The 26908-nt window shown below is 41.5% G+C and overlaps 1 protein-coding gene across 1 annotated transcript; it reads right to left on the bottom strand.

The window, feature by feature from the left end:
- Positions 1 to 857: 857 nt before the first annotated feature.
- ADGRF1 (adhesion G protein-coupled receptor F1) lies at positions 858 to 25035 on the bottom strand. Its single transcript, XM_039231095.1, has 14 exons — positions 24967 to 25035; positions 23603 to 23660; positions 21464 to 21613; positions 19825 to 19998; positions 18061 to 18161; positions 17131 to 17189; positions 15907 to 16058; positions 14606 to 14769; positions 13034 to 13222; positions 9412 to 10785; positions 7533 to 7574; positions 6474 to 6533; positions 2842 to 2908; positions 858 to 1014 (listed from the first exon to the last, which is right to left on the bottom strand). The coding sequence occupies exons 1-14, from the start codon at positions 25033 to 25035 to the stop codon at positions 941 to 943; spliced, it is 2733 nt and encodes a 910-aa protein (XP_039087026.1). The 3' UTR covers positions 858 to 940.
- Positions 25036 to 26908: the final 1873 nt, after the last annotated feature.

The following is a 26908-nucleotide window of genomic DNA, read 5'->3' as shown; positions in this document are numbered from 1 at the left end:
TATGAAAGAAAACCAGGATGTGTTAGGGTATATCCCCGGAAGGTGACAACCAAACCCTCAATTTGCCACTTACATAGAGAGAATTCTGGGAGTAATGAATCTCATATCTGACCTTATAAGTGTTGTTAGGGTTGAAGGTGATTTCCAAGGCAGTTGTGAGCCATAGAACTGGACTAGGAACCAAAAGCCCTAAAAGCCCTCAGTACCCCTTTACTGGCTGCACAATCTCCACCTTGATGAGCCTCCATTTCACTCTGATCTAGATCTGCCTGGACACCTCACTTCACTGGACAGGAGGCCAGATGAAAATGCCTTATAGACTGAAAAACACCACATTACATATGAAATCATATCATTATACTTTCCAACTAATGGCCACAAAGCTGTGTGAAATCGAATTTTTTCATTTTATTATTTCTGATTAAGTCTCAAAAGTAAGTAACGGAACCTAAAAAAAAAGCATAAAATCCAACTAGAAAATTTGGGAGGGAAATGCCTTTTCTCTAGGAAATTTGCATCAATGACTTTTTGATAGGAAGTGAACATGGGCCATCCATTTATCTCGGGTGATTTCATGACGTTTTCTGACTGCAGTTCAGGTGACCAGGAAAGCCACATGAATAATGCTATTTCATGAAAAAGGAAACTGTAGTCTGTGGCGGCGAAAAGCTGGTACAACAGACGCAACTTCCGATAAAACCTGCTTTCCAACATTTATGAAGCAAATCCTTTGAATCAAACCACATGGAAATAAATGGTTCCGTTGAAACGAAGATTAAAAAAAAAAAGCAGTGATTTAGCTGCTGAAACATTCTCATTTTATTCCAGCCGTCCACATCAGAAAGGTCCACCTATTGTTGAGCTAATTTTTTCACTGACATTTAGTTCTAAATGTTAAGTTGCACCAAAACAATTTCCCTCAATTTTATGGTTTGCAGCCTTATTCAGTTGATAAAAACTGAGTTAGCGTGATGTCATTTGAGGATTCTCCAGTGTGAGAAAGGGCATAAATGCCTAGGAAAGGAAAGAGATGATAAGAGTTATTGCTTCCATCTTGGAATCGAGCATGAGACCAAAATGAAAATATGCCTATGCACAATGAGAAACAATGAAATCTGGCCATGTGTAGCAACGTGGATGGACCTTGAGGGTGTTATGCTGAGCGAAATAAGTCAGGCAGAGAAGGACAAATATCATATGTTTGCACGTATAGGAGGATTAGGAGGAACTTGACGGAAGAACAAGGGGGAGAAGAGGGGGGGAAATGGTGGGGGAAAGGGAGAGAGGCAAACCATGAGAGTCTGTTGAATGCTGACAAAAACTGAGGACTGATGTATGTGGGGGGGAGGAGGGATGGGCATGGAGGAGGGCACTTGTGGGGATGAGCACTGAGTGTTATGTGGAAACGAACTTGACAAGAAACTATTTGCAAAAAAACAAAAACAAAAAAACAAAAAAGAAAATATGCCTATGCAGGTCCTTACCACTCTGGACAGTTCTGGAAAGGTGATAGGGAAAGCTACAGAATGTAACTGGTTGACAGACAGCCACACTCTCGTTAATGCTGAAGAGACTTGTGTTTGTCAGACATCTCTCATTTGAGAGGAGAAGCACCACATCTCTCAGATGCGGCTGAGACATGAGATAAAGTAGATTTGAGATCATAAAATGTTATTGCTAGAAGGAAGCGTTGTGATCTCTTAGAGATAAACATCCCAAAAGGTTAAGAGATTTGTAAAAAACACTCTAGCTGTAGGTGATGGTGATAACAGGACCCAAGGTTTCTGGGTGGGCGCATTGGACATGTTGGGAGAAAAGCACCTTTTCAAGTTCAAACACTTGAACTTTATTTGGAATTCAAATAATTTTGCTTAGAATCTAACATGAGTGGCCCATTTCTCTGCCCTAATAATGGTATTAACCGAATTTAAGAAGAAATGGGACTCGGGCATTTAAATATGACTTCAGCTTAACTCTGTCACCCCTCTGGTTCCACTCTTCTCCTCCAGGCAAATGGCAACTATTTGCGATGCATACACATCAGCCTTCCAGGAGCTGAATATCACTGACTTTAGCTACAGCCAATATATGAGGATAAAAACAATGCATGTCACAGGTGAAGGGAACAGTGCTTTCTCACCCATAGCAGGTGGTAGCTTCTCCTTTTGCAGGAACATTTTAGGGAGTTGGGGTTACCTGATTAGGCACAAATACCTGGCCCGTGCCCACTGCCCAGTTGCTGACACAGAGGAGTGACTCTCCAGTAAGGACAAAATTGGTGTTCATTTAACCACACTAATGCACCCCATGACCCCAGTGATGAATGTCATCAATTTATCTAATGTCTAAGTTAGGAAATGGTGGTAATTTGTGAGGAAATGAAAAGGGACACCATAGGTCTCCATGAGCCTCAAATCCCCAACAATATTCCATCAGCCCCGAGCACCATCCAGATGAACTCCAGACATATGGCCAGCTGATATTCCTCCACTTTCCACATGAGGGCTTTTAAAGTACCCTTTAGGGGCACCTGGGTGACTCAGTTGGTTAAGTGTCCAACTTCAGTTCAGGTCATGATTTCGTGGTCTGTGAGTTCGAGCCCCACGTCAGGCTCTGTGCTGACAGCTCAGAGCCCAGAGCCTGCTTCAGATTCTGTGTCTCCTTCTCTCTCTGTCCCTCCCCTGCTCATGGTCTGTCTCCCTCTCTCTCTCTCAAAAATAAAGATTTTTTAAAAAAAAATTTTAATAAAAAATAAGTAAAAGTACACTTCAGTTTTCCTCATATGATATATTCATATTCTTCTTCTGCCTTTTATTAATCTTTGGCTTATTGTTAACTCACCTTTGTGTTGCAATGGGTTGAAGGGCTTTGGGTATTTGGGTTTGGCAGATACCTCTGTTGAGTTTTGCTGCGTGAAAGAAAAAGAAGTCATTCGGACATGAGCTCTATTCTTTTAGTGGCGCTCCGCATTTCTGACATCTTAATGTCATCAGTGAACTTTTACTCCATTTACATGGTGCGCTATTCTCTTTTATAGAGTACTCCTTTCCTACTCTTTCTTCTTTTTTAATCATTTTTAAATGCCTAAGAACTTATTTCTAAGTGAATCTTGTGTTCCTGTATATTCTCACAACTTCTAACAATGAACTAGAAAGCAGGTTTAAAGAGAGCATTATTAGGGCGCCTGGGTGGCTCAGTTGGTTAAGTGTCTGACTTCAGCTCAGGTCATAATCTCACAGCTCATGGGTCCCCATGTCGGGCTCTATGCTGGCAACTCAGAGCCTGGAGCCTGCTTCAGATTCTGTGTCTCCCTCTCTCTCTGCACCTCTCCTGCTCACACTCTCTCTCAAAAATAAAAAATAAAAAAAGCACTTAAAAAATAAATAAAATAAAGAAGGCATTATCTTTTTTCATGCTTATGCTTACATTTCTTTGGTTCACACATTTATCACTATAAAAGGAACCCATGGGGAAAAAAACAATAGTTCTATAAAAATGATCTCAAATAAGACTTTGCCTATTCTCACTCATTTTAGAATTCAAATCTGTCTGTGAATAATCCTTTAGTAACTGCAGCAGAAGCTAAATTGAGTTCAGAAGTTTGATAACTGGATCATCTAACTGAAACCAAATATTTCAAATAAAGAACATGTACTTATGGGGTAGGTAAAAGTGTTAAGATACATTATATCTTTTTCCACTCATCAACTGATTTATTAATCAATTTAACACCTCCTGTTGAGTACCACTGTGTGCTAGACACTACATTAGGTACCAGGAATATTGGAAAGAATGAGCTCCATTTCCTACCCCTGTCCATGTCATGAGGAAGCTAAATCAAGACAGGAGAAGAAAGTTCTTGTATATGCGGTAGGCAGCCCAGTGATAGCTCCTGATTTTCACTGAAATATAAAAGTTGCTACTCCACATTGAGCTCTTGGAAGAAAATTATCATAGAGATAAGAATGAGAAATGTCCAAAAGTTCCAAAGGAAAATGATTGATTTTCTAGATTCAGGACTTAGTAAACAAATACTATAACCGTAAAGAAAAATTCTATGGTCATTATCATTGCTTTTAAAACTATATCCTGGGGCACCTGGGTGGCTCAGTCAGTTGGGCGGCCGACTTCGGCTCAGATCATGATCTCATGGTTGGTGGGTTCAAGCCCCACATCGGGCTCTGTGCTGACAGCCAGCTCAGATCCTGGAGACTGTTTCGGATTCTGTGTCTCCCTCTCTATCTGACCCTCCCCTGCTCACACTGTATCTCTCTCTCTCTCTCCCCTAGAAATAAATAAAAAGAAAAAAAAGAAGACAAAAACAAAAACAAAAACCTATATCCTGCCCCATACAGAGAAAAAAAATCTTAGGTTGCAACACTATCAGGGACTCTACATGGTCTGGGAAAAAGCAGCCTTTCGGACATGTGAGTACATGGGGCTAAGATATTGGTCAATAACAGGACCTGAATCACTGGAACCATGAATAAATAAATATCCTCTCTCTGGAGGGAGAATCTGTAGAGGCCACCAGTGTCTGCCTCTTGGAGAAGAGTTACAGACAACATGGCTAGGGACAATGGAAGGGCCTAGAAGGGTCCCTCAGCCCTCAGCAAGGATTTGAGGGAAACTGCACCACGGGTCCACACAGTATCATGGTGGCTTGAGGGCTTCCTTGTGGAGAACATCGTTGGCCTCTTTCATTCCCTTCAGCCAACAAGCAAATTTCACTGACCTTGTAAGACCCCTATTTTGCCATCCATTTTTACATCTCTTATTGGATAGCCTTTTCTCCTACTTTAAACACAAAACAAAACAAAAAAGTGTCTGTGTCTGAATTCTCTCACCCCGTGACCCAATCTGCATACGTTGCTCTACCTGCATCAGACTGATGCTTCCAGTGTCCAGGGAAGAGGCTGCCCCCTCCGTCTTCAGTCTAGCTATCCCATCTGCCTTTCCAAGAATCTTCTTCCCTCAGTCATTCTCCCCAACCCCCATTTGTCTTCAAACTCTCTTTGCTGGCTCATCCCTCCCAGCATATGGACTTGCTCACATCCTCGTGACTCAGCTCCACCATCACTGCTGGTCTTGAGTCTGCGTCTACTTTCCACCCTCACTCTCTTTTCTCTCACAACAAGTTTCTTGACAGGAACATCCCCACTGAGGTATCTCTTCCTCGCCTATATTCCTCAACCACTGTAATCTGGGTTCCTGTTTTACATTCAAACTCCATTGGGAAATTACGAACTCCCCTCTTCTCTTCTGCCAAATATACATTTATTTTAAAGCAAGTGAGCCATCTGATGCAAAAAGAAAACCCCACTTTTGTCATCTAATTAAAAAATGACATCGGAAAAGGAGTGCAAATCTACAAGATGTGAAGCCCTCAGTGACCACGGCTGCTTGCTGAGGAGTGTCAACACTTCACATTAGAAACAGGAAGAAAAAATACTGTCGAGCATCCTTACTTTTGTTTTTGTTTTAATTGACTTTGGGATGTTTTTCTCTCTTAGGTTTTTGAACCATAAAAACTCTGGCTCCTGCTTGGCAGGATGCAGGGGTGGGGGAGTTGGGAGGGTGGGGAAGTTGGGGGGCGGGGGTGCCTGTCTCACCTTGTTAACTACAGGGTTTTCTATAATGCAGCTGCATCTGCTGTATCTCCCTCCTTTGCTTAAGAATAGTGAGTGATTTACTAGTTCCACATTTTCTGGTTGAACATTTTGGTTTTTCAAGATATAAACTCAAAATCACAGAAAGTCAGAACTTCTGCTTTGAGTAACTAGTCCAATAGTTGATGTTAACAGCTGAAAAAAATAAATAAAACCAAAAGGTACCATGTGACTTTCCTAAGATCACTCAGCCAGTTGGTCAGTGAGTGAGAAATACAGGGCAGGGCCCATCTCACAAGCCACTGCTCCTTGATTACACTCTCATGGCAAAGAATGAAACAGGAATCCTCTGTTTCCATACAGATGTCTCACTTTGTAGATTTAAGAGCTAGAGTTGCAAGGGTCACAGTCAATTGTACCCACTTAAGAGGGAACACTTTTCAAAGAGAACATTTCTAATAATAGAAATTAACCTTTTACTTGTCTGAAGGCAAAATGGTCTACAGGAGGTCCAGAAAGTCAGGCAGAGAAAAGGGTCTCACTGACTCTAGATATTGGCAGTCAAGTCAGACTAAAGCAAATGATTGTTCAAAGGTATTTGCCCACAAGAATGCCCACAGACCTCAATGCTTGACTCTCTTTGTAACTTTCCTTGCCTTCTCATTCATTCATTCATTCATCGTCTCACTCACTCAACTTTATGAGCATGGACCCTGGGCAAGACACAATGCCAGATAGCATAAATATAATGGTGATGGAAACTCAAGGGGTTATGCCAACATGGTCTTGCTGTGAAACTGCGCATAGAGAAAAGTGTGAAACCAAATTTCAGGCATTGGACCCCTGGCAGCAGGACACGATTACCTTTGATGCTTGCTTCTGAGAGCTTAAAGGAGACAATTTGTTGAACAGCAACTGTCGCAACTATAAGGCAACAAAGAAATATTGAAGAGAGGCACATGCATGATCATAATAGGCAAATCCAGAACAAAACTACAGATTGGAATTGCTGTTTACCAGAATTATTTCCTGGAAGCCCTTCATAGACCTTAACCATGACTATCTGATGAAAGGATTTCTTTTATTTGTTTGCTATACCTATAAACAAATCTAAGATGAAACAAAGAACAACAGTACTAAAAGCCATAATAATTCAGATTCTAGACAATAGTAATTGACAATAATTGCTAAATTGAAATTTATCTTTGAAGGAAAGAGTTTCCTAACCATGTGAATGATGCCATCAAGGGAATTATTTAGTCTCATCAAGAACAGCAAATTACTTCTCTGTAAACAGAGATTTTGTGTATGTGCTACAATTGTGCTAATTATAAAACAGTCTTATCTTCTTATTAAAACAAAGTTTGTATTGTTAGCTTACTGTCTTTATGTCTATCAACAGAATTGCTCAAAGCTTGCAAAAAATAATGAAACCAGTTTATATAAATTTTTTTCTATAATCTTTTGCTTACGTTGGTTGTCCTTCATTAGAGATGTTACTTAATGTTAAAGGCTATTTAGTCTTCACCATATAAAACTCTAGAAATATAGCAGGAGATACTTCTTTCAGCATATTCAAAGTAAATGCATACATTTAATCAAGGAGCAAAATTCACCCTTCCAGAAAGTACTTTTGCTCTTTAATGACTGCCAAATCATGGATAAAAGTACCAAATGAAAAGTAAAATTTCCCTTTTTTGTCTACAATGGTCACATTATATACTGTGATTAGTTCTATATAATTTTATTATCAGCAGTGAGTATTTGCACTGTGTCTACCTTTTATAAAATTATAGAATTTGATTCCAAAAGTACCCAGGGTCTCACCTCTTACATGTGAATAAGAGCCCAGAAATCTTATTAGGGTAGATTTCTTCTGGATTAGAAGAAGAAAGAGATGAAGAGAGAAATGGACACGCATACCTTACTATCCAAGAACATTCCAATACATAAGATGAAAAAACCCTAAAAAAAAAAAAAAGAATAGATCAATCACATGTGTGGTCTTGTCTTTTCCAGAAAAATGAAGCATAGATATGTAATACTATTCTGTCACCCAGCATTCAAGTTGTTTTCTTGTCTGTCTCCCTGGTAGACTGTGGCCTCCTTGAAGGCAAGGACACCGGGTCACTCCTCAATGCCTGGCATAACAGAGCACTCAAAAAATGTTGGTTGTGTTGAATCCATAAATAAATGAATGAATAATGTTTTAAATGCATGCCATTTTCTTTTCCCCTTTGTGTCATCCTGAACCCAAGATAAATAACTTCCATTTGCTTCTATATCTTAGTCTTTCTTTGGAATAGGCATTAAATAAACATTGACTAAGCATTTATGATGGCAGCAGGCACTGAGGTCCAATGTTAAGCTCAAATGGAGGACCTATATCTCTATCCTTTCCATCAAGTACAACTCTTTGGGAACCCTTGGCTTTCTTGTACCTTGGAATCCTCCTCCAGGTGCCTGTTTACACAGCAGATCACCATGGGTCCACCCTCAACAGAAGCTCCCTAAGCCTGTCACCATTAAGTGAGTGCACTCGGGTTTGTCATCTGTACTACCACTGAAAACTTTCACCAGTAGGCTGACATGGGTGGAAGACCGTTTGCTTTTAGAAGACATATTAGCATTTTCTCTTGTGCCAGACACTTTGCTAAGAGCTAAATTTTGCCACTTCATATTCACATTTACTTTATGATATAGTTAATGATATTATTAACAGATGAGAGAATTGAGAGGTTAAGTAATATTTTTAGTGGCCACCATTGATAATCTGACATATTTGAGCTGAGACCTATTTAAGTCCAGAGCTTAAATGTTTAACCACTATCTCCCTGAATCATTGTCCAGAGGGGACCAGCAAACTTGCATCAAACCAGGATTAAAGGCTCTCTTCCAGACTCACCAAATCCGAAAGATTACTTTGTCTACCTACTCTCTGAACAACTCTTTGATTGTGGAATGTAAAACCCACACTTTGCAGCAGGGGTAGGCAAACTTTTTCTGGAAAGAGCCAGAGAGGACATGTTGTAGGCTTTGTAGGTCATACAATTGCAGCTGCTCAGCTTTGGCAGTGTGAAGAAAGCTGCCGCAGACCATACCTCAATAAATTGGTATGGCTGTCTTCCAATAAAACTTTATTGACAAAAACAGAGCTGGCTACAGTTTGCCAGCTCCTGCTCTATCATGCTCCAGAGACTTCCTTTGCACCATGCAGAGTCAACCGTCACTCTTGATTTCTTTCCCTTACCTTGTGTGCTTTCGCGGAGAGGTCTGCCCAAGAGGAAGAGGACTGAGTTAGCAGCAAGAGGGATTAATGTTAGCTATATGAATTTAAACAGATTTAAAATCATAGGGTAGAGGGGCACCTGGGTGGCTCAGTCGGTTAAGGTCTGACTTTGGCTCCCGTCATGATCTCACAGTTTGTGAGTTCGAGCCCCGCATCGGGTTCTATGCTGACAGCTCAGAGCCTGGAGCCTGCTTCAGATTCTGTGTCTCCCTCTCTCTCTACTCCTCCTCCACTCACACTCTGTCTCTCAAAAATAAATGAACATTAAAAAAATTTTAAGCCCTGGGATGGATTACTGAAGCGGTCTAATATTCTGCTTCAGTATAAGAATAACTATTGGAAAATATGCATCCTCTTATTTGTTTGTTTTCTATTCATCGTTGACATGCAATGTTGGGTATAGACCTGGTGGGGTGGGGAGATGAAGATAGCCTCCAGAGTGGTATTACCAACCTCAGTTCTTTATAATTATTCCAATCAGGTGATGATATAAGGAGTTCTTATTGTTCTTACCTGGAACGCATTGAGTAACGCAAAAATAACATGCCAAGCCAGATTCCGGTTGTCCACAATTGTCCCTATGCCAAAGCCCCAGGTGAGCCCCAGCAGAGGGGTCAGGATGAGGAGGCTCTTCCCCATGCGGACAATAGTGGCCCTGTTGTCCTGACTCGGCCTTTCTCCAACAGGAGGCTTCCAGAGCTTCATGAGAACTAATAGCACCACAACCAAGTTCACAGCCACAATGGTCAGTGCAGGAACAGCAAAGGCCAGGAGGGGTTTGCTGTTATCAGACCAATTAAGCCAACACACGTCTTTCCTTTTGTAGCTGTTGCTAGGTTGTGTGACTGCAATGGTGATGACAGATATGATGAGAGGGCACCCATAGCCCAGGCAGAACCCGAAGGCCATCATCACATGTAGGCCCATGTGATGGAACACAAAGAGGATCCGATAAGCCAGCAGGATGCCGAGCATGAGCATCCAAAAGAACAGGGAGAGGTAGAAAAAGTGCATAAAAAACACTGCAGCCATGCAGACTCCAGGAAAGCTTACTGTGGAGTCTGCAGTGGCAGCAACGATAAACCAAATATCAGCAATCAGGAGGCACAGGGCTATGTTCACCATGCAAATATGACGTGTGTAGGAAGTTTGGTTTTTCTTGAACTGCTTCCAAAATAGAGCTTCAATAATTAGGCATAAGGTGAGACTTCCGATGGAGATACCCAGCCCCACATAGGTGATCAGTTTCACAGAGGGAATGATGGCAGGTGGGACAAAGGGTGACATCAGTATGGAGAAGGAAGTCAAGTGAGTACATCGGCACATCACCGTGTCTAGAGTTTCATTCACTAGCTGGCAGCCTGCATTGTTCCATTGCAAATGCCTGAAATCCCAAAACACGCAGTAAGGCTGGCTCAGATTTGACTCTATCTTGGAAAAAATCAGGAAGACTTCATTTACGGAATAGTTTTGGATAACCATAGATATCACCGGCCCATTGACCTGAGCACTTCCATTCTTGGTAATGGATAGAATATTCCCCAGGGTCAACGAGGCCATGCCGATAATAGTTTCTGGAAGGGACCACCGGAATTGGTCTGACCCAATTAATACATGGCCTCTGATGGGTTTGGAAGTATTTTGGTGGGACAGCTCAACCTGATAGCTGTAACCCATCTCAGGTTGGCTTCGGGACACTGGAATCCCTTTCCAGTTAATGAAATCCCGAGAAAAACTCAGAGGCAGAGCTGTCGAAGGTACGAGGCTGCTGATGTTTTCCAGTGTCTCCAGCAATCGTGAGCTGGCATGCTGTTCTTCCCGCAGTAACACCGTCCAGTTGGTTACTGATGTTGAATTAAGGATGTGGTCAGCTATATTAATGACATCCTGAAATACAAGGATGAAAGTCAGTTTGTATTTTAAATAAGCAGGTCAGAGGAGTGGAGCAGAGAGTCTTTAGATTATTAAGTATAGTATAGTTGCCCAGAGAGTTGGCTCAGCTGAGGACCACATTCAGACTCATCAGCAATAAGCAGCTTAGTTGCTCTGCACAGTGGACGCTTTGGGTTAAGTAACTTCGGTCAGCAGAAGCATGTAAGTCCCAGAGTCATCTGCCCAGCATTCATATGCACACTGGAGAACCAGCATGGCTTAGAAAAAATCCTGTGGTGTGGGCTGCCACAGTGCCCATTTCTGTCCTCAGAGATGAGCAACATGGCTGCCCTATTAATAGCTCAGCTGAGCCTCAAAGAGTAAGACATTATTTCGAACTGCTTTCCAATATCATGTTTTTTTTTTCAGAAGTTCTAAATTCTTGTCATGGACGTTCAAGTTTTAATTCATGTGGATTTATGACCTTCATTTAACAGAAGAGAATATAAAGCAAAAATCCTTAAAAACTGGATGAGCAACCAGAAATGGAATTGTTGTGGGTTTTAAGGGTCAGTCTTAGTTTAAGAGATTCCTTTTCCTAACAAGCCCTTGAAAGTTGCCACTTTCTCCAATGGGACATTGTCTCTGGCTTATGGCTCTGATTCCCAAGCATTCTGTCCCAGGCATTATCACTCTGACTGAGTCTCACCCTAAATGAACACTCTGTGGCTTCTGGCCCCAAGTCCCATAGCATGTTTCTTGTACTGCCTCTTGGAACTTCTTCCTTCTTTTGGTTTCTGTTTGCCTGCTCTGTGCTCTACATTTTATTTTTAGATATTTGTCCTTTTGTTTTAGTTGGTTTCTAGTAAACAACCAAAGTCAGACTTCAAAAAAAATTTTTTTAGCATCTTTATTTTGATTTCAGGGAGTTTAACCTATTTATATTTAGTGTCATCTCTGACATAATGTTCATCTCACATAGTTGTATATAATTGTGTGATTATGTAACAGTATACATTCTATAATCCAGTTTTGTAAAATACAATGTACTTTAACATATAAAATGCATATATCCAAAATGGTTGGCAGGACATTTATTTAACAAAATAAAAATTTAACAAATATTTATTAAGTACTTCTATGTGCTATTTGTTATTTTCTTGGCACTGAGGTGATACCCAAAATGTAAGCAGTGGCTATTCTAGGGTGACCAGATTACATATCATTTTTTTTTGCCTATTTGCATTTCTTAGTAAGCAAGTTTCATCTGCCCAAATTTTAAGCTAATTTTAATTAATTAATTTGTTTGCTTGTTTTTGAGAAAGAGAGAGAATGCACATGCTTAAGGGAGAGGGGCGGAGGAAAAGGGAGAGAGAGAGAATCTTAGGCAGGCTCCATGTTCAGCCTAGCATTTGATGGTGGGCTCGATCTCACAACCATACGATCATGACCTGAGCCAAATCAAGAGTCAGACACTTAACCAACTGAGCTACCCAGGTACCCCTAAATTAATTTTTAAATATCCAAACTAAATCATGAATTCCCCAGTCAAAATGAGAGAGTTCTTAAAATATATCCTACTAAAATCAGAGCTTTGAGCCACAGGAAAGATAACTCCAAATACATGAAAAAGTTGGCACCTGTGTCATACAGTGCCAAAGCTCATTCCTCCCTCTAAGCCTGCTGAGAGGTAGCCCATTTTTTAACTCATAATCAGTCCTGTAGCTTCCTTGTACCCTGTCGAGGAAGCAGTAAAGCTCATAAAAGACAGTTACATGACTCTTCAGTCTTTTATTTTTCCAAAGTTTATTTATTTTGAGAGAGAAAGAATGCAAGTGGGGAAGGGACAGAGAGAGAAGAGAGAGGGAATTTCAACAGGCTCCACATTGTCAGTGTAGAGCCTGACGTGGGGCTCGAACTCAGAGATTATGACCCAAGCTGGAAACAAGAATCCACACTTAACTGACGGAGCTACCCAGGCACCACTCTTTGGTCTTTTTCAATGGTGTGCTTTCAACTTGGGCTCATATCATTCTTCCTAAGAGATAGAGCACCTCAAAGGGAATTCTTGAGACACCTAGGTGGCTCCATCGATTAAGTGTTCTACTCTGGGTTTTGGCTCAGGTCATGATCTGATGGTTCATGAGACCACACCCCACATCAAGGATTCTCTCTTTCCCTCTCTCTCTCTTCCCCCCCTCAAAGAAATAAATAAACTTAAAAAAAAAATAAAGTGAATTCTTCTAGCATAAGGAGACCATACCTCCATAGTTGAATTGGACACCTTGAAATGGCCTGACAGTGACAGAGACAAAACATTGTCCAGAATGGACACCACTGAAGCCAGATTGCCAGCCGTAGTTGATGGGTTCTGCTGAATGACGAGTGAAAGATTTCTCACCAAGGATGACACAGTTGCCTCGGTGGCATTGCCTGCAATCACACTGAAATTCTAGGAATAAAAAGGGTTAAGTTCTAGAGAACAACAAAATGCTTGCGTTTCATATAAATTATGACCCTGATTAGAGAGAAACTGATATCCAGTGAGCTTCGGTGACTTTCCAAACTACACAGCAGGAAGTGGAAAGACTGGGTCTACTGGCACTAAATCCTATGTTATATCCACTCTACTATGCTGAGAAATTCTTGTGGAATGAGAAGACAAAGGAACATATGTGGAGATATGACTACACTTTGTCGTTGAATTAGGAGTTTTGCTTCTTCCTTCAGGTTCCCTTCTGCTTTCACTACACTGAGCTAGCTTGGCAGGCAGCCAAGAAGGCATATTCCTTTCCGTTCAAACCAAGTCAACCCAGGGATCATATCCCATCTGTTTTCCTTTTTGTACTTTTCAGCTGACAGTACTGTTCTCTGCTCACAGCACCTGGGACCTGCCTGCCTTCACACCTGGAGGAGACTAGTTCCAGCTCTGGTCCATGCCTGGAGCCGATGTAGAGAAGGCAAGAGCAAGGATAGATGCCAGAAGCCATCTGGCCCAATCTCCCTCCCCAGTTTACAGATGAGAAAACTCAAAAAGGGAGCAGTAAACTGTCTTTGAAAAATATCATTCTGAGTTTCATCTGCAATACAAGGTCTCAGGCTGGGAGATAAGTTATGCTCACTATGGACATCTGTTAGCAGAATAATGTCTGTGGCCTGGTCTCAGAGTCCCTCCTTTCCATGCCTTGAGTTCTAATTCCTCACTATTTGCTTCCAGCTTTCTATCTACCTCGCCTTAGGAAACATCATGTGGAGGTCACAGTTCAGGACTGGAAATCAAGTGATCATGTTTCTAGTTCAATGTTATTGCTACCGAAGGGACCATTAGCCTCTTAGCCTTTCATTTCCTGATCTATAAAAAGAGGTTGGTAAGCCAGATGACCCTTAAGATCCATTGCAGTTCTGTCATTGTATATGGTTCACCCCCGGCTGACCCACTCCCTGTCCAGGTTTCTGACGTGTATACATCCCCTCACTTGTACTGAGTTTAACGTCTGACTCACACCTTCACTTGGATCTTTGATTCCCTGGCTTTCTGGACTTCTAAGGCCAGCTTGGTTGCTCTTTTACTATCATAGAACTCTTCAGCATTGACTCACTCCTCTGTAGCACCCTTCCCACTAGAAACATCAGCTCTGACTTGCTCTGACCCTCTCAGCATCCACCTAGACGCTGCTACCCATGTCCACACTCCCTGGGTTTGCCAGGGTCTGATTACACCCTTGACCTCAGTGCACTAACCAATGAGACAAATTGATATATTATCCTCCACCTAACAGTGCTCACTGGGAGATGCCCACACTGACATTCAAAACACAAGATAGAGATGCTTTACCTTCCTCAGTTCTTCTAGCTGAGAGTGGACACATGTCTCCCTGAGGACCTGCCACCCAGAGGGCTGGCACCTGACTGTAATGTTTCCAGTGTAGCCGCTGCTACAGGGAAGAGTATACTCATCGTTCCTGGACCCAAATCCAAAGACAATGCTGTTACACTCAGCTGGGAAAAAAAATGGAAATGAAGAGGAAAAAATGTCTAAATATCCTGGCACTCTCTATAAACCATTCTATGAAGCAGTGCTTTAGAAGTCATATTTTCAGAGACAAAACCCATGCAAAATTCAGGAGTAGAAACTTGTCCTTGATGCCCAGCCTCATCCTTATCTGTACCCTTTTCTCCTTTCTAATGCCTTCCCCAAGGCTGGCTTGTGTCTGATCTGTGCCAATAATCTGGCTTTTAATGGGCTGTCAACTAGTAAGCATCAGGTGAAAATAAGACTGGTACAATCACTCTCAGGAAGGAATTTCACTCGGTAAGGAAATGCCAAAAAATCAAAAAATCTTCAATAAGCTAGGGAACAGAGCAGTAATGATATGGTTCAGAGAGGAGCAGTTGCCATTTTAGGGTGACATCCAACTTTGTACTCCTTTAAAAACCTCTCACATTGTGAACGGTCACTACTTTTTTCTTGCAGCTGGCCTTTAATAGCATATTCTCACTGTGATCAGGACCAAGAGAAGGAAACCCTGAATGGAAGATCCTCAAGGGCTTTGATATGTGTTTGTTTTTCCTACTGTTGTGTCTTAAGTGCCTATACACTTTAGGCACTTAGTAAATATTATTGAATACATGTTATTGAAAGTGGTACGTATCTGGATACAATAGGTTTAAGATTGAATGTAAAAAAGGGAAAAGGAAAAAATATGAGGAAAAGTGGTGCTGTCGTGTGTGTGTGTGTGTGTGTGTGTGTGTGTGTGTGTTAAAGATCTAGATATACCCATTCTTTCTTTGGTTCCTTGGATTATGATTTAAGCATATGTCAGCCCCGGGGCTCTCTCAGTATGTGTACCAGTAAACTATTGCTGAGTCATTTCCAGCAAAGCCTACAGTAAAGTCCAGCTTCCACAGTGTTTACACTGGCAACTGGAGACCAGATCGCTGTCAGCAAGGATCTGAAATAATCCACTGAAACTGAGTTTCATCATGTTGAGAGTGGGAGGTGGGAAGGCTGACCATGTCTACCAAAAGTCAGTCTTACTACAATCCTGTATCAGAAACATTTCCATCAGAAGACACAAATAAACTACGAATTAAAGGACTCCCGTAACTGAGTCAGAGAGGGGAATTTGGTGTTACCTTTTCCAAATACTCTGAAAGAGCCATCTTCTAGTGGGAAGAGCTTTTGAAGGCCTGCCTTCACCTTCCCAGCCACCTGTTCAATGGCTGACAGCAGCTCTGATGTGCTGCTGGAACCCACAGCTTCAAACCCAGCAACGATGCTTCCATCTCTATAATGACTATGTGGAAAGAAAAATGAGATTCATTCGGTCACACAGGGCCTGCTGTGTGTATGCACAGCACTGGGTCTGCAGGAACACATCAAACAGATTTGGTGCCAGTCTTCATGAAGCTTACATTCTAGTAGAGAAGACAAGGCAAATAGGAAACAAGCGACCACCACATATAAGCAATTATATATAATTTATATAACATAAATATACATGACATATACATTTAGTTAAGTGTTATGAGAGACAGGTGAAATGATAAGAATAGCAGGTGGAGGGGCTCCTGGGTGACTCAGCTGATTGAGGGTCTGACTCTTGATTTCAGCTCAGGTCATGATCCCTGGGTCAGCATGGAGCCTGCTTGAGATTCTCTCCTTCTGTCCCACTCCCCTTCTTATATATATAATAAGTCAAGCTCTCTGACCTCTAAGCCACTTCCTCTATCAAGAAGATTATTAATAGTTAGTAATCAATTTACACATGGCTAACTAACCATATAACTTTTGGAATGAAAGCATAAACAAAAAGATAATTTACTAAATATATCTTTATTTGCTGTAGACAATGCCTACTGGGTTATGAGTTATAGTGCACACATGATTCCTACACAAAAATATAATGGTTTGCCCAAGGCTGCCCCCATGGCTCCCAGTTATACAACTTTGTATCATATCCCCTTGTGCTTATGGACAGAGAAAAACCATCCCTCTGCAACCCACAGCCCTCATCTCCGCCCCCCCCCCCCAATCCTGGTCCATACATGCACACCACGATCTCCTGAAACATTCCGAGTACATTCCGAGTTTTCCACCTGCGGGTTTGCAGTTCCAGTCTCTGATCTATAGCTTGAAGACTGCCATTCGGTGTTTAAGTTTCCTCTTCTGGCATTTAAAAGCATTACTAGACAAAAGCAATGCTTTTTAATGCTTTTAAATTCTTACTTTAGTAAGAATACTAGGAAGACCAGCTCTGCCCTATTTTCTGTCAAGGCCATTTGGGAACAGCACTGGGCATTCTGCAGGATGGGTGCACAACTCTGAGGATGCCCTTCTAAGGCCATTGTGTTACTTACCGAAATTGGGTGACACGAACTGACTCAAAATCTTGAATCCTTCTGAATGCTTCTTTAAGCTTACAAACAGAGAAAAGGGCGACATGTTGATCTTTGTCCACGTACAAAAAAAGATATTTAAGTAAAAAAAAAAAACCCTGATGGAGATAATAAATAAACCAACAGAACCACTAAGCAAAGAGATTCCACAGAAGGTAATTGATATTATACAAATAGAGTTCAAATGGCAGTTGAGAATGTACACATATACACACGCGCATAGACACACTCACATACACACACACACACCATTTATTATTTTTGAGATTGCTAATAAAAATGGAAGAACCAATTGCTTAGAAGGGAGGATGGGGTGCCAAATAGTATAAATTTACCCCCCAAATCTATGTTTTCTCCTTCACAAAAATAAGACATAAATTTCCATTTAAACTGAATCTATCATAATGTGTTTGTGTACGTCTTCAGTGAAAATCACATCTGAACCATCATCTTAGGCAGACAGACACTAATTGAATTATTTGGTGACTTCATGATATAGTCCAGAACTTTTCTCAGTAATTCTATTTAGCATCTAACAAGAGAGGCTTCTTTATGGGACAAATCCCAAGTGCTTACAATTGAGCCTAGATCATGAAAATTTTCTTTTGACAAATAAAAAACAGAAAACAATCAAGAAGACTTAGTAGAATATGGCTCACATAAATGAGCATAAGCGAACACAAGAGAAACGGAAAGAAGTCAATTGCTAAAGCTCTCCCAGAAAGACAATGTTCAATGTACGCCAGTTGTGAGCCATGTGATTAACGGCTCTGTAATAACTCATTGAATGTGAATGATTAAGAATATGTATTAAATAAACATGCTGAATTGAAAACACTTGAATTTATGTTCAGCCAATGATTTCTTATGCAATAAGTAGAAATTGCTTACTTGAATTTCAATTCCGGTTGTATATTTGGAATACGAAGGAGAAGATGAATTCAAAAGGTCTTTGGTAAATCTTTCATTAATTTTGAAAGTGCCCCAAACTTCTATGGGAAATAAAAAGAGGTTAAGAGATATAAAAATTATTTGCATAAAATTACAGAAGTACATTTAGAGCCCATCTATTCAACAGCAGTATTTCAATTTCTTTTTGCAATGAATGTTCACCTAAAATAATATAAGAAGTGTACATAAAACTAGATATTCAGTTGTGGATTTAGAATGTAATGGGAAAGTTCTGGTGATAACACAACCTTATAAGTAGGTAAATGTGTGGTCACCCACGTGAGGTTTAAAAAAAAAGAAAGCAGTCACTTAACACTGAAATATGTGCCCATTTAGGCACTGAGCTTAAACACTCTCCCTATTAAACATTAAAAACAAAACAAAACAAAACAATAAAACACTACTTGCTATCTCTAGCATACCCTTGTTCACCCATTGCTAGTATTTTCCTGTGCAGGGACAAGTTGTTGGTCATTTTTATATGGATAAATCCCATTTATCCTTCATTCAGCACCTAGTCAAATGTACCTCCTCTGCAAGCCTTCCCCTGATTCCCAGATGCAAAGATTCTTTCCTTCCTCGAAACTCCTACAATACTTTGTCCATACCCCCTTTACAACGTCTTGTACAGGCATATCTATTTGTGAGAATTTCTCATGTTTCTATGTGCCCACTCCACCTTGGGAAGACCCTGGTGAGTGTCATCCCTGTCTGATCTATCTTTGTATCTCTTCGAGATGGATCAGACACAGATCACCCTTCAAAAGGCAGGCTTTCATTCAAATTTGCTGAAGAAATTATATAATCTTCTTTCTTGTATAGTAGCCTAGCCTCCCCAACTAGCCTTCTAATTCATAGAGAGAAATGCTTCATTGTGTCCTCCCAGAATTTGCCTCTGACCTGGGTATAAAGATGGTGTTTAATAAATATGATTTGCCTTCATGAATTGGCTTTGTCCTGGGAAGGGGAGTCAGGAATGTCCAGAAAATCTGGGCTATTTCAGTTTCTCCTTCACTCTTTGCTCAGCTCTGCCAAAATTTAAAGCTTCAAGATAACCGGAGTAATCTCTGAGGAAACTATGTAAAGACCTTCAAGCCCTGGAGTCCACATCATTTGATTTACTTCATCATCCACTGAATATACACCTAAGGCAACAGCTCACTTGGCTTCCACTGGTTTCCTAAAATAGACTTCTAACTTCTGTCTTGTTTTGGTAATGCATTCAGTACACATATTTGTAGGCAACTTTGGACATATATTTCAATGTAATCACTCTGTGCTCCTCCTTGCTCTTACACCTCTAGACTTCTCTTTTCTGAAAGGTGATGTTAGCAAAAGAAATGAAAGCAGGCAGGAAAAAAATTATTTACTTAAGCAGTTCTCCTACTTGGGATTTCAGTGAATCCCCCTAAATCTCAATAAAATCAGAGAATTGCAGAGCTGAGGCAGATGAACCTCAAATTTGAAGTGATGTTCAAACATCAACTTGCATTTCAGAATTTTCTCCACTTATAGAGCTCTCACTGTGTGGAGCTAAGCCTAGTGGGGTATACTGTTATCCCCCTTTGCTTAGCGTGTAAACACTAGCTCTGCATGGAGACAAAGAAGATCATGTGGGCGAAGAGCTAGAGCTCCCTCTCCGTGGCTTGTTGGGTGCCAGGGTGTAGACCCAGGGCTCTCCTCCCAGCGCCCTGATGTGCTTACTTGCTCTCTCACAGAAATTGATGCTCTGGGTGAGGTTGTTGAGATGACAGTCACAGCTCTGGAGTGCTCCGGCCGTGTGAAGGTAGCATTTCTGGGGATCAAGGCACGAGGGACGGAACCAGGTGTAGCCGTCCTCACAGGAACACTGCAAGACCCCATTCTGGTGCCTGCAGTCTGCACAGAAAACAGAGCTTAGTCTCAGGGGGCCTGATTTATAAATTGACTAGTGTCAAGTTCTCATCCTTGTTTCTGACTTAGAATCTGAACTCAGTAGGGGCGCCTGGGTGGCCCAGTAGGTTAAGTGTCTGACGTCAGCTCAGGTAATGATCTCACGGTTCGTGGGTTCGAGCCCCACGTCGGGTTCTGTGCTGACAGCTAGCTCAGAGCCTGGAGCCTGCCTCAGATTCTGTATCTCCCTCTCTCTCTGACCCTCCCCTGCTCACGCTGTCTCTCTCTCTCTCTCAGAAATAAATAAAACATTAAAAATTAAAAAAAAAAAAAAAAGAATCTGAACCCAGTGTTTCTCTCCAAAAGCTAGAAGGATAAAACTAAGATGGCAATGTGTTCAAGGTAAGGAAATGTCCAGCTCAATAGATTCTGAGACTGGTATCAAACACCTGGCAAATATAAAATCAAGTGGTTAGGCCTAGCATCCCAAAGAAAGATGGATGCCCAGGAGATAGACCTTGGAATGGAAAAGAGAAGCAGAAGAGAGTATACCAACCTGACAGTTATTTAAGAGTTCTAGAAGGTATTTCTCCACTACTTCATTGGAGGCTCCTCCTGTCTACCTAACACCATTTTTAGGTAGGCCCCATAAGCAAGATGGCAAACACCAAGAGACATTTGTTTTTAAGAATCATGATGAAAAATTCCATCAGCCAATTCTGTATGCTCATTTCCTACTAACTGACCAAAAATGCCCACCAAAAGGCCTTCCTTTATAATAGACAAAAAACTGGGGCAAAGTCACCAGACATCTTTGTGAAAATATGCATGATGGCATGTAGTGAATGACTCTTTAATGTTGCCATGTGTCAGAATCACCTGGAGGGCGTCATCCCAAAGTTTCTGATTCAGCAAGTCTGGGATGGGCCAACGGTTTGCGTTTCCATTAAGTTCCCTGATACTGCTGCTGCTGCTCACCTAGGCACCATACTTTGAGAACGACTGCTTTAGACAAACCATTGACATCTCTGAAAACCAGCATTGTGGTCATGACTGCTGTTTGTCAATTATTTCTTGCTCTTTTCCAGGCACATAGCAGGATTACATATCTTGCCTCCCCTGAGATTGAATGGGACCATGAAACCAGTTTTGGCCAATAAGTTCTGAGCAGATTAATGTTTGTCACTTCTGAGTTGGAGAATTCAATTGCCAGTGTGAAACCTTCTAGTTTTCCATTTCTTTTTGGCTCAAACTGGGTACATTGATTATCTTGGATTCCCAAGTGACCACACAAACACAACCATGCTGCCAACCTGGAGTAGGGATATAGCATGAAGAAGAAATAACAGATGTATTCTTCCAAGCCACAGTTATGGTGGAGATGGTTGTCTCCATATCATAACCTAACCTGTCCTGACTGATACACCCACCTTCCCCATTTCCACTCCCAGTTCCCAGAAGGCAGATTTACATGTGGTGGCCTTTGCTCTGAGAATCCTCATTGGTTCATGTAACCAAAATGATGGAGGCTTCAAAAGCTTAAGAAAATTCTTCAAGTCTCTCTTCTCCTTGGAATCTCTGTAGGCCACCTGAAGCAGCAGCTCATATTCCTGGACTGAGCCTAAAGAAAGGAAGAGAGTCAGGAGCCTCCTCTTTCAGCCTGAGAGAGAAGTACTGTCAAGGAAGCCACCATAAAGCAATTATCACATGTAGTCTGGGAGGTCATAACACGCCACACTGCTTGTTACTGGCATCTGCTCATCCAGACAGTAAGTAAAAATGAGCATCCAGAATAAACCCTTGCAGATGGTCCCACACGTGAGTGATATGTGCCCATTCTCCCACGTCTGCTAGGGCAGCTGTTCCTGCTCTCTCTGACCCACCCTGGCTTCACCCTCCCGACTTGACACAGTTCCTCAGGACACGTCCAGGGTCAGGTTTCAGGGATCAAGACCCAAGGAAGAAGAGGTGAGACGATGCTAGTCCCTCTTCCCTCTTACTCTCCCTGCTCTGGTCTCCTTGAAGTATCTCTGGTATAAAGCCCTCAGTCTCACCCTCAGCAAAGAGCCCTTTTTTCTCCTGTGAAGAGGTTCCAACAATTAGCCAAATTTGAGTACCTTACATGACATGCAAAAGCAAAACTACACCAGAGCCTTCACTTGAGCCTTTATGCACCCTCACCTCTGCCTTACCACTCCTGAGCAGCACCTATTGTTTCCCTAAGGGGAGCCCGTTAAGTGTTCCGGGCTCATAGAGAATATGAATCCTATGAGTATTCTCTCACCCAGAACTCATTTAGGCACATTTACATGAAACTTAGTGTGCGATTTCATGGGGTTTCAAGATCCTCCAAAGCTCATCTATGGATCTTAGATTAGGAATGTGAAGGACCTTAGAGAAAAGGAGGGGAAAAGTGAACCTTTTTTCCTGGGTCTCTTTTGATTTCCACTGGTGGTGAAATCTCTTAGAAGTCTTAGATTTCTTGGAACATTCATGCTTTTTGTGGGGACAGATGACATGGGAGTTTCTATGAGACTGTCCCATTTCTTAGGGACCTGGATGGGGGTGTCCAGGCAAAAAGGAAATTTATAGAGAAGGAACTGAGCAGATCAATCCCTAGACTTTTCAGAAAGTAGTCAAGAGGGTACCAGGAAGCTGGCTGAGGCTGACATGTCCCAAAACATCTATAAGAGCTTCCTGGCTGCCATAACTTCCACCATCTCACTCCTTAAAGCCTGTGCCCTGCCTCTTACTCTCCCCTCTTGCAGGCTGTAGCCTCTGCCCCAGGTTCTGGGAGCCACACCAAGTAGAGAGAGCTATAGGGCACTCTTGTTCCTACTGCCCAAGCAGGTAAGAAGTGGGGGGATGGTCAGTGTCAGAGGTTAATGGCACTGGTTTGGGAGTCAGATTGACTGGGTATGAATCATTCTACTTGCCCCCTAGCTCTGTTTTTAATTTTATTATCTATAAAATAAAAATGACCACTGTTCCTAAATGAGAGGCTCAATGTCAGGATTTAGTTCATCTAATACACGGAAAATAGTGCCTGGCACTTGCTAACAGTTCAATAAATACTAGCTGTATTTTTTACTGCCAGAGAAAATGTATCCACAGCATTCCAAGTTGAATTTCCATTTCATTTTCTGAAGAATCATAGCCAGGCTTGCACGGTGATGAGTTTAGTGACACTATTAGAACGCTGTCTTATGACAGACCGCTGCACCGGGGAAAGGCTTTTGTGGGCTGACCCAGGAACCAAGCAACCATCAGTGTACATCACTGTTTCCAGGAAATACATTCAGTGCTTGAAACATCAGAATGACAAATTAAATCTCAGAACACAATCCATTTCTAGACTGAGGGTGGTACCCATTAAAGACTTTGTTAGGATTGAGATAAGGAAGGAAAGGAAGAGCTCCTTGTCAGGTATGGTGCAGGATACTTTGCCTTTTTATATCATTTAACCTTCATAAATGTTTTGTTAGTAGGGACTGCTATTAGTCTAACCTCACAGATTTGAGGTCATACACCAGTCACAAGCACTATTGAGATTTGAACCCTGGTCCCTTGGCACCAGTGTCTATCATACCACACTCTAAGGGACGCTCACCTGGATGCTTTTTCTTATTCACAATGAGTCCACTTTTTGTTTTGGTGCCTTCATTTCTCTATTTAAAAGGGGGGAAAAGAATAATTACGACATGGCTTTGTAATGATGTACTTCATAAGGATCTCAGCAATTAGCCAAATTGGATCTCCCTGAAGAACTGAAATTATGGATCTAAAAGTCCAAGCCAAGGATGGTAAAGAGGTGGCCAGAGAAGACCTCACTGAAGCAACTTTTGAGCACAACCCTAAAGGAGGTGGGGAACCGAGGATCCCTGGAAAAGAACTTTTCTGGCAAAGGGAACAGCACATGCAATAGTCTTGAGATAAGGACATGTCTGGTATGTGAGCGATGAGGCCAGAGTAGCTCAGTGGAATGGGTAAGGGGAGAGGAGCAGGAAGTGAGATCAGAGAATATCTCCAAGGAGATAGGCTATAGCAATGGCTTAGCTTTTACTTCATTGAGATAGGAACCCACTGGAGAGTTCTGAACAGAGGTGAGAGTGGTCTACTTTTCTTTTTAGAAGGCTCAATCCCGCAGCCATGTTAGGAACAGACAAACACAAAAGCAATGAGAGCATCTCAGGAGTTATTTCAATAACACAGGTGAGATATACTGAAGGTGTGGATCGAGGTGGTAGCCATAGAGGTAATGAGAAATGTTTGAATTCTGGGTGTATTTTAAAGATAAAGCAAAACAAAATAAGAGCCAATGGTTTAGATATGGGTTACAGGAAGAGTCACACATGAAAATAAATTTTCTGCCCAGACATCTAGAGGGACAATGGCACCACTTGCTGAGATGAGAAAGGAGAAGCAGGTTTGCTGAGGAAAAAAAGTGAGAATTTAATTGTGGATTTATTAAGGTAAGGGGCCTATTGGGCACCCAACTGGAGATAGCAAGTAGGTAGTAAATATATGAGGTTAGAGTTTAGGGGAGAAGGCTGAGAGACAGATGTAAATTGCGGAGCCATCAGAGAACATTAAAACCATGATCCTAGATGAAATCATCAAAAAAGTAAGTGGAGAGAGGGAAGAGAGTCCAAGGATTGCCCATGCCAATCTGTATGCTTTTTCTTAGTCAAAGAAACCATAGGAAGGAATGTGTTAAGCTAGTGGACATCTCCAAGATGGTTCTGTCTGAGTTCCTTATTTTGCAGCTAGATCATCTAACTTCCAGGAGATGAAACTGTTTATCCAAGGCTCCCCAACTCATGTTGGTCATGTGGAGCCAAGAACCCAGGACTTCTGATTCCAAGTCTATTAAATTATATAGCTCCAGTTGCCGAGAGAGTGATAGGTTCTCAAAGTGCAGACGGAGAGAAGAGAGGCTGTAGGGAGAAAAAAATGGGGCATGTGCCAGCTCACCCCCAGGAAGCTTTCCTGGCCGACGGCAAGTGTGAAGAAAGACATGAGCCAGAGAATGCAGATTTTCATCTTCAGCTGGTCTCCCTCCTTCCTGTGGACTCAGCACGAACAATTGGGGTCACAGTGTGCAGCTAGACAATTAATGTACCAGGCAAGGCTACAAGGCTGATGCAAAATAAAAAAATAATAAATAATAAAAACAAAAAAAACCCCAAAAAACAAAAACAAAGCAAGTCATTCAAGCCAAAATTTAAAAATATACACAGTGCTTTGTGCCTAACTGAGCAGAACAGAAGCCCTGAGTGTTTGATTATTTTTCCATTTCATGTGTGTAGCCTGAGATACCATTCCTTCTGCTCCAGTACCAGGAGGTACGAAATCTCTGTCTTTACAAACTTCCTAGAAAATGGCTCAAGAGCTCTCAAATTTGCCTAAACACAGGCTATTTTAAAATTATGACTTGCTCAGCTCTGCGACTAAATGCATTTAACATCTAGCCTTATATTTCATGGTTTCCCCTTTCATCTCAGTAAAAACAAGCACTGAAGTAACCAAAGATCTGTAGGACCATTAATATAAGGGTAGAATCAGTGTTAAGATGGCACATTTTACTGTATGTGAGTTTTTTAGCACAATTTTCGAAAAGCGATATTGGACAACATTGACGGAAACTAAGAAATGCTATAACTTCTCAATACTCTTTCACAGCTCCGTAGGAAACAATGGAAAAATAGGATTCCTGAACTTGATAACCCACCGTCAGAATAAGTGAGCTGGATCAGCAAGCAGCACCGAAAACACAGAGTTGGACCTTCCCTTCCAGCTCTTACCTTGTTTCCTGGGTGAACCTTGACCCTCACGCAAATCCTGACATCCCCGACAGGCCCCACACTTTGCTTTCTGGTCTACAAGAAGAGAAAAAAGGCATTAGGGACAGGATAAAGACTACCACAGATGTGGCTTCCATGTCAGCAGCAATTCTTTCTAGGGCTTCCAAGGGAAGTAGGAAAAATAAGCAATGAAACATATACAGCTTTTGTGTTTACCTTCTACCCTCAGGTGAATTTCGGTCCTCTCCTGTCCCTACCTTCCCACTTGCCAAAACTCCTTCTAAATCTACTGATTTTAACTTTCTTTGAGCAGCAGCCCACGCTCCAGATCGTTCTAGACCTTGCTTCTCAAAATCTATCTTCTTTGAGTCCTATTCCCTCCCGCCTGCTCTGTGCTTTCTAAAAGTGATGGATATTTACCCTTAGCGTAGTGTTTTTCAAACATTTTGACCAGGCTCTATAAAAAGAAATGTATTTTATAATATGTGCATGTATACACACACACATATAATAAAATGTATGAGAATATATGTGTAAATAACAGAACAGAATAGTTAAATAACAGAACAAGTCTGTGAAACAGAACTTGATTATTTCTGAGATGTGCCCTTGGATATGTCCTTTTTTTCAGTTTTTATTCAAATTCTAGTTAATTAACATACAGTGTAGTATTAGTTTCAGGTGTACAATATAGCAATTCAACACTTCCATACATCACCCAGTGCTCATCACAGCGAGTGCCCTCCTTAGTCCCCATTCCTATTTAACCCTTCCTCCTACCTACCTCGCATCAGTTCACTCTCTATAGTCAAGTCTCTTGGTTTCTCTTTCTCTCTTTCTTTCCCTTTTCTCGTTTTTGTTTTTTTTTTTTTTTGGTTTCTTAAATTCTACATATGAGTGAAATCATATGCTATTTGTCTTTCTCTGACTTATTTCAGTTTAAAAAAATGTTAATGCTTATTAATTTTTGAGAAAGAGACAGCATGAGTGGGGGAGGGGTAGAGAGAAAGTGTGACACAGAATCTGAAGCAGGCTCCAGGCTCCAAGCTATCCGGGCCCGATGCAGGCCTCAAACTCATAAACTGTGAGATCGTGACCCAAGCTGAAGCCAG

This window comes from Hyaena hyaena, unplaced genomic scaffold, assembly GCF_003009895.1.
Source record: "Hyaena hyaena isolate Hyena2069 unplaced genomic scaffold, ASM300989v1 scaffold_55, whole genome shotgun sequence".
NCBI lineage: Eukaryota > Metazoa > Chordata > Mammalia > Carnivora > Hyaenidae > Hyaena > Hyaena hyaena.
This window is presented reverse-complemented; position numbering and strand designations above follow the sequence as displayed.

Bases quoted from the DNA above. Each gene is read 5' to 3' on its own strand.
- ADGRF1 (XM_039231095.1), bottom strand. From the start codon at position 25,035: ATGAAAATCTGCATTCTCTGGCTCATGTCTTTCTTCACACTTGCCGTC. The intron at 18,162-19,824 runs GTAAGCACATCA...TATTTCCCATAG, and splicing joins CAATTTCTGTGAGAGAGCAA to AAGTTTGGGGCACTTTCAAA. The intron at 6,534-7,532 runs GTATGCGTGTCC...GTTGCCTTATAG, and splicing joins GAATGTTCTTGGATAGTAAG to TTGCGACAGTTGCTGTTCAA.